This window comes from Polyodon spathula, chromosome 2 (assembly GCF_017654505.1).
Source record: "Polyodon spathula isolate WHYD16114869_AA chromosome 2, ASM1765450v1, whole genome shotgun sequence".
In the NCBI taxonomy this organism is placed as follows: domain Eukaryota; kingdom Metazoa; phylum Chordata; class Actinopteri; order Acipenseriformes; family Polyodontidae; genus Polyodon; species Polyodon spathula.
Window position 1 is genome coordinate 104,721,703 of NC_054535.1, and position 7,368 is coordinate 104,729,070.

Here is a 7,368-nt window from a genome sequence, read left to right on the forward strand (position 1 = left end):
TTGGCTGACTCAAACAGGTTTTCTTCAAGGATTCACCAGTGCTTTGCACCATCCATTCTCCCTTTTATCCCCTCAAGCTTCCCAGTCCCTGCTGAAGAGAAGCATCCCCATAACATGATTCTGCCACCACCATGCTTGACAGGGGATGGTGTTGATTGGGTGATGTGCAATGTTGGACTTGTGGCAGATGTAACACTTGGAATTTAGACCTAAAAGTTAAATTTGTGTCTAGTCTGACCACAAAACCTTTTTTCCACATGTCTAAGGTATCATCTACATGCTTTTTTGCAAACTCCAAATGTGCTTTAAGATGAGGCTTTTTGAGTAATGGCTTCTTTCTTGCTACCCGTCCATACAGGCCAGCTTTGTGTAGGGACCGGATTATTGTTAATGTGTGAACACTGACTCCCATCCCAGACACAGAACTTTACAGATCTCTCAAGGTCACTGTTGGCTTCAGAGTGACATTCTGAACCAGTTTCCTGCTTGCCTGGCTGTTCAGTTTGGAAGGGCGACCTGATCTGGTAGTGTCTGGGTGGTAAGATGCATCTTCCACTTCTTATGGACTTCACTGTGCTGAGAGGCATAATCAGCTCCTTTGACATTTTCTTGTACCCTTCTCCTGCTCTGTGCCTCTCTACCACTTTTCCCTGACTTTTGTCTACGTTTGTGTAGATTCTACATGTTAAGTCTAATTTGAAAGTGTGTTCAGGTGCCATCAAAATGTGAAAACTTTGCAGGGGGGTGAATATTTCTGCAAACTACTGTTTTTCTGTTCCCATTATTGCTTTTCAATCCGTGCTGTGTTGCTGCAGGAGGGAGAATTTATTTGGATGCAAACACAAGATTCAGTGACATACAGAAGGCAGCCCCTCCTAATAGACACAGCCTAGAATAATGTGTGAAACATGTTCAGTTTCATTCTCCAGCTGATTTATGACCCAGGATGTGTGAAAAAAAATCAAAACAATGTCATTATGTTAAAAAATGTACCTCAGCAATACGTACAACACAGGATTCAGCAATGGTGAAGCAATGCATGTTTTATAAACACTAAAGGGTGGTCTGGAACAGTTTAACCTGCTTCAGTTCTAAAAACTTGCAGCACGTTATAAATTAGGAAACCCTTTAAATGTGCAATAACGTGCTGAAGATCAAGTTGTCTGACAGAGTTTTCTCCCACTGTCATAGTTTTTTGTTTATTTTTTACTGCTAGTCAAATGCAAATCACCTTGAGCCATTGAAAGGCAATACGAATTCCAAATGAGCAGTGGCTACTTGCTGGCTTGTTTTTACTCACACAGGCGTTGTGTTCCCCTACTTTCCTCGAATGGGGCGCTACAACCTGAACTTCCAAGAGGCTCAGCAGACCTGCCAGAACGAGGATGCAGTAATTGCTTCCTTCGAGCAGCTGTATGATGCGTGGAGAGGAGGTCTAGACTGGTGTAACGCGGGCTGGCTGAGTGACGGGTCGGTGCAATATCCCATTACCAAACCCAGAGAACCCTGTGGAGGCAAGGATACTGTCCCTGGTGTGAGAAACTACGGCCTTCGTGATAAAGAGAAGGGCAGATATGATGTCTTCTGCTTCACTTCCAACTACAAAGGTAAGCAGCATTGTACCAGATTTCAAGCTATCAACCAAGTCAATTTTAACAATTGTAGCCAGCTGCACAGCTGTAATCCAGAAACAGTATCAGATCTCGATGCCACAGATCACCCAGCTTTAATACTGTATGTGACCAATAGAATATCCGATGGGATCTTCAAACTTTTTTGCAGACCAAACGCATTTGCAGATTGCAGTGTTCATTTTTCATTTCCTGTAAGCTGTCATGCTGTAGAAAACCTCCGTGCAATCTTGTAGCCACTGTAGTAATTAAATAATTTGCATCTGTCCTGCATCATCTGAACATAAACGTGGATCACTGATACCTGGTCTGCAGTTTCTACAGCATACTGTAGATAACTCTGCATTTAGTAAGTTTTGTGTTGCCCTGCCCAATCACTGTTCTGATTACCATACTGCCAATAATAAGTAACTCAATCATTTTTCTTTAAAATGTTTAGGATTGTTATAACATATTCCCATCTTACATCTGTTGGTTGGAGACACCCTTTGGTGGCTGTGATCTTAGGGGGAAAAGCACATGGTCATGCCACAGACCTTCCTGCTGCCCTGGCCAGAATACTTCACTTACTCTCATGCTCATTCTTTTCATCTGAGAGAAGTACGCACTGCTGTGTCATACCAGTGTAAACACACCCTTCCAGAACAGAGTGATTCGGAATCCTTTCAAAGATTCCTGGACACAAGTGTAAATGCAGCAATACACTCATTGATGAAATGCTTCTCTAAAGTTGTTTTAGTACTTGATAGAGTGTTTAAAAGTATGAATGATATTTCTGGTCACTCTTAGAGCACATTGAACAATAAATTGGTCTTTCAATTCGGATCACTCTAGGAGAGGACTTTTATTTCATTTCAGTTATTTACTGTCATTTTGCAGGACGTTTTTACTACCTGATACACCCAACCAAGCTGACCTACGATGAGGCAGTCCAGGCTTGCCTGAAGGACGGGTCTCAGATCGCTAAAGTGGGCCAGATGTTCGCTGCTTGGAAGCTAATGGGATACGACCGCTGTGACGGAGGCTGGCTGGCTGACGGCAGTGTCCGCTACCCGATCTCCAGGCCCAGGCGACGCTGCAGTCCAGACGAGGCGGCGGTTCGCTTTGTGGGGTTCCCAGACAAGAAACACAAGCTGTATGGCGTCTACTGCTTCAGAACCTACAACTGAGAGCACAGCCATCCATTCATTTACAATCACGTGAGGGAATTATTCTCAGTAGTATGAACTCATAAAGTTACCAAAACTGTGATAACCTTTTTTTACAAAAGCATTTTCATAAATTTACAAAACATTTTTTTTTTTTGTAATCTGAATTACATGCTTAGATATAATTGTATCTGTAGCTCTATAGCCTATACAAACATTTGCATTATAGCAGAACTGAATAAAAAAAGAAAAAGACAAAATGATTGAGCTACATCATCCCAAAAGAAATATACTTCCATGAATGACCTGAGCATGCTAAAGCCTGAAAAATTGTTAGGATTGATATAAACAATAGTAAAGCTTCTTGAAGGGGAACTGTTTTTTTTTTTTTTCTGGGTATTTTTTAAAAAAAACTTTTGCTGTTCACTGCATGGAGATACATCATATTCTAGATAAGTACCCTTATGGACAACATCAACTCATCCCAATTATCTTACTTGCCTGCTAAACAAAGAAAAGTTATATCAGAAACAAAAGCTGACTTTATGCATAAAACTAAGCGAGCGTTTATATACTTCTTTACATTTCTAGATACTTTTAAAATTCTTATTAAGATCATTTAAGCACAGAAACAGTTTAAAGTTCCTTGATCCTTTTGATGGGTGTTCCATGGTGAGTGCTAAGATTGCTTCTTTATGCTTAATAGAATCCATCTGGATTGCATCAACCAACTCTTTTTTCTGGGTAATCGCAGGATAAAGTTTGATGAAATCCGGGATTCTCTCTAAAATATTCCAGCTGTGGCATATATCTCGGGAGTATAATTGACTAACTCAGCACAGCTTTCTAACAGTTAGAACAGGAATACATTATTATTCAGGAATGACCCATTGCTTTACAATAATGATGCAGTTAAAATGAAAAACAAAAACTAAATCCATTGTTTGGGTTCTCTCGTTCCTTGTGGTGCTACACATTTTTTTAAACCTGTTTGAGCTAAAGTAAATACAAACTCTGTGGGCGTGGTGCATTGCAGCCATAGCGCCAACAAGCAGCTGTTTTAGTAAGAGGCAAAAAGGGAGGGATGGCTTAATGCCAGCATTGACGCACAGTGCCCCAGTGTTCTGACCATCTGTATCAGGAACATTTTACTATTTCACTATGGGAGGGAAAGTTATGACCCAAAGTTGATTTCTTATCACAGTGTCAAGCACCAACAGCTGTCGAAGGGCCTGCTGCTTGTGGCATGAATGCATGCTGCTTGCTCATTATGGTACCGGTAGCTGTTGCTTTAGACAAAGGTACACAAGCACCTTCTGACAGCATATCTTATAGCAGCAATATCAAAATGATGCATTGTCCATTTAGGAGTTACAGGTGGTTGTACCTAATGAAATACCTTCATAAATCTTACCTGCCATGCACTTTCGCATACTATATAGCTCTCAGATGTACAGTTTTGAAAGAAACACATGGCATGGCAATCGTGTGTCTTTCTATGACATCTGGCACTACACTAGGTTAAAGAAAGATTGCTTGCCTTGCCATTCAGGATATCTGTTACTGTTTTACTTCCTAGTGCATTTCCCTTAATATTGTCTTTGGGGTCAAAGCATCTTACAGGCTGCAATCAGCCATTAGGGAAAGCAGCTGGTTGGTTAAAGAAGGCCCTGAAGGTGTGGGGACAATTTCAATCTCCAGGGAGACTAAGCAAGTAGCAAGGCCTGCCAACAGGGATTTCAGTAACCTAGTGTAGTAGCAGATAGTGTGTTCTAAAATGAAAGTACATGTTCACTACAATCACTTCAAAACACATTTGTTTTGCCTGTAACCGTTAAGGGCAAAATAATTAAAAAAACAAATTCACACATTATTGCCAGAAAACCTAAAGCTGCCTGGAAAGTACCACATTTCCCCTTTGAGTCGCTTTCCTAAGGTATTTAAGAGAAACCATTTGCTATGCAGCATTTAGCACCAACTCAGGGCAGTAACCAACACAAACTGCTGGACAGAGAGACTGTAAAATTAGCAGCTTGATTTTAATTAGCCTTGAACATGTTATAATCTTATAAAATATGTAGCTACAATGTTTAATGTTTTGTTTGCATCATAATACTGTGAATGCCACAGATCAGTAGACTAAAACAAGGGTGCTCTTCAGACTTTTTCACAGTAGCCACTAAACTCTATAGGAAATGATATTAGCCAAAGCTGGAGCCTTATTAGCCAAATGACATTGCTGGCAATATCATGCATTTTTACCATTAGGGGTTTATGTACTGTACAGTAGCAAGCTCATTTCATTCTGGTAGCCAGTCACCACCTTTAAAGGCAGTGTACAGAATGGTGAATTGGGTAATAGGCAGAGTGGTCCTACTACAGTCTAACAGTAAATGCTGTTTTTTGAACGCGACAACGACACTCCAAACATCAACAGTAAGATTAGTTTTCCTATTTTGTTATGTACATATACAAAAGCATTAATCTATGAAATAAAAAAACAGTATTGTTTGTATCTATATGTAAAATACTTTTTGAACCTAATCCAAAAAGAAAATAAAAACCTTGAAAAGGCAAAGCTGTATCTAAATGTTGTACTTTTTCCTGACTGTGCTACGAAATATTTGTATGAATTACTGTCGTTGGGCTGTATTTACTGGAATGTTTTCCTTTTTAATGTTATGTAAACTTCAAAGGCAGCTAAAGGATGCATTGCTTAATTTTCTTTCCTTTTATGTTTGCTGATGATGATTAAACACGATACAAGCTAGCATTAAAAAAAAAAAAAAAAAAGAGTCAGGCTGTTGCTTTGTAGAATCTATCAACAAATCATTACTAACTTGGCAGATCTGCATGTGACTATGCGTACGTAATTTGCAAAGGGTTTTTAAAAGACAGTGGGATTGATTTTTATGTTCTACAAGAGCTTCAGATATGAGCAAAACAGTTCATTTATTTTTAATAATTAGATTATGTTGTTTGCAATTGTTCTGCGTGGTCCTGGTTTAGAATCTATTATTATAATCTGTCTTTGCACCAAATTTGCGTGAGTGTTTGTCGGGAGAATCCAGAGTGCCAGATCTTAACAGAATTCCTCATGTGACGATGTGGCTATTCAGCTGTGTTCTACATTTACATACAGTAGACATGAGATAGGTGGGACTGGCAGAGTTGACCTTGAATCCTGCTGGAGCGTTCACCCAGTCAATCAATTGATCAATGTGTTAAGCTGCTGTATTCAGTATAGGATGCCTCAAGGTACATTAAGTCTCCATTGATAGGTAGATGGACCTTCACATCTAATATGAATAGCGCAAATCACTTCTTTCAGATTAGATTTAGCAGCTTTAGCGCTACTTCGCCTTTTTTGTGTTTTAAAATTAAAGCACAATTATTGAAAATGCCCCAAAAAAGAATATTATTATTATTATTTTTTTTTATTGTAAATTCTTCAGCAGCACCACCTGCTGAAATCAGCTCATCGTAAATTGGTTTGTAGAGCAATACTAAAAACACACAAACACAACATTTCCTTACGGGAATACACCGCCTCTATAGCCAAGTGCACAACTGAGCTACTTATTAATATTAATCAGCTCCTGGGATCCTGATAACTCATACAACATTGCTTGCTGACTGTGTTTAACCGGAGCCTAGGTTTGCTGCATCACTCTGACTCAAGGGAAGCTAGCTTGTATTTGCTGACTTCAGGATGTTTTCAGTCCCCAGTGTAGTAATCCTCCTGATGAACTATTGTAGGTACAGGTCTATTTACTGTAGTCTTTGTATAAAATCAATGTCTGATTTCAACTGTGAAGTTGACTCACATGCATGCTATCTGTTACCAGCTGGGATTTCTTGCTTTGCCTTAATTCTCAAAACCTGCAGAAAACAATGTGTCCTGTTTGGACTGAATTGTTCAACAATGGTAATTGCAATGTATTAACAATGCATTCACAAGTTATTTTTATACACTATGCTATATACAAAGAAGACACCCAATGGCCATTTTGCTAAATAATCAATGTGAGAGAAGAAGAGGGACTAACCTTTGAGTTGTTTGTATCTTTACTCACAAATAACTGCTTACGCGTTTAGCATATTTTGCCTTGTTTTTAATATGCTTTTCTAGGCTTTGCAATGCCTTTAAAATGCATTATTACATTTGTAGCAAAGTGCCTGCCCCTGTGTGTATTTTGTGTTGTGTGTTAATGTTGGTGTATAGTCATTGGTACACAGGATATAAACAGGTCTGTGTAACACAAGTGTTTAAAATGTATATTTGTATTTAGGCACAAGGATTGCACAGCACTTCACGTGCAAGTAAAATGTAATAATATGTGAGCATGGGGAATTGCACATTATTAATTTACGTGCAGTTGTACCGCGACTCCAATTGAATGATTGATTAGCAATCGAGTCTCGGTACAGCTGCATAAAAGCTGCATATTTTCATTCACTCGGTGTTGTGTGTTCGGAAGTGGAGAACGGGGGAGAGAGAGAGAGAGGAGAAGCGTAATTAGAAATATCAATTGCTGTGAGTGCTGGAAGCACCAGCACAGTGCTTGTTTTGTGTAGCGTTCGTCCAC

The 7,368-nt window shown here is 39.4% G+C and overlaps 1 protein-coding gene across 2 annotated transcripts in view; it reads left to right on the forward strand.

Moving 5' to 3' along the window:
* The window catches only part of LOC121306259 (hyaluronan and proteoglycan link protein 1-like), a 28,375-nt gene extending 21,412 nt beyond the window's left edge, over positions 1–6,963 (forward strand). For both annotated transcript variants that reach the window (XM_041238005.1, XM_041238010.1), the window contains exons 4-5: positions 1,305–1,607; positions 2,511–6,963. In XM_041238005.1, the coding sequence (XP_041093939.1) occupies positions 1,305–1,607; positions 2,511–2,800 (593 nt within the window). In that variant the 3' untranslated portion in view covers positions 2,801–6,963. The remainder of the gene's footprint in view (positions 1–1,304; positions 1,608–2,510) is intronic.
* Positions 6,964–7,368: the final 405 nt, after the last annotated feature.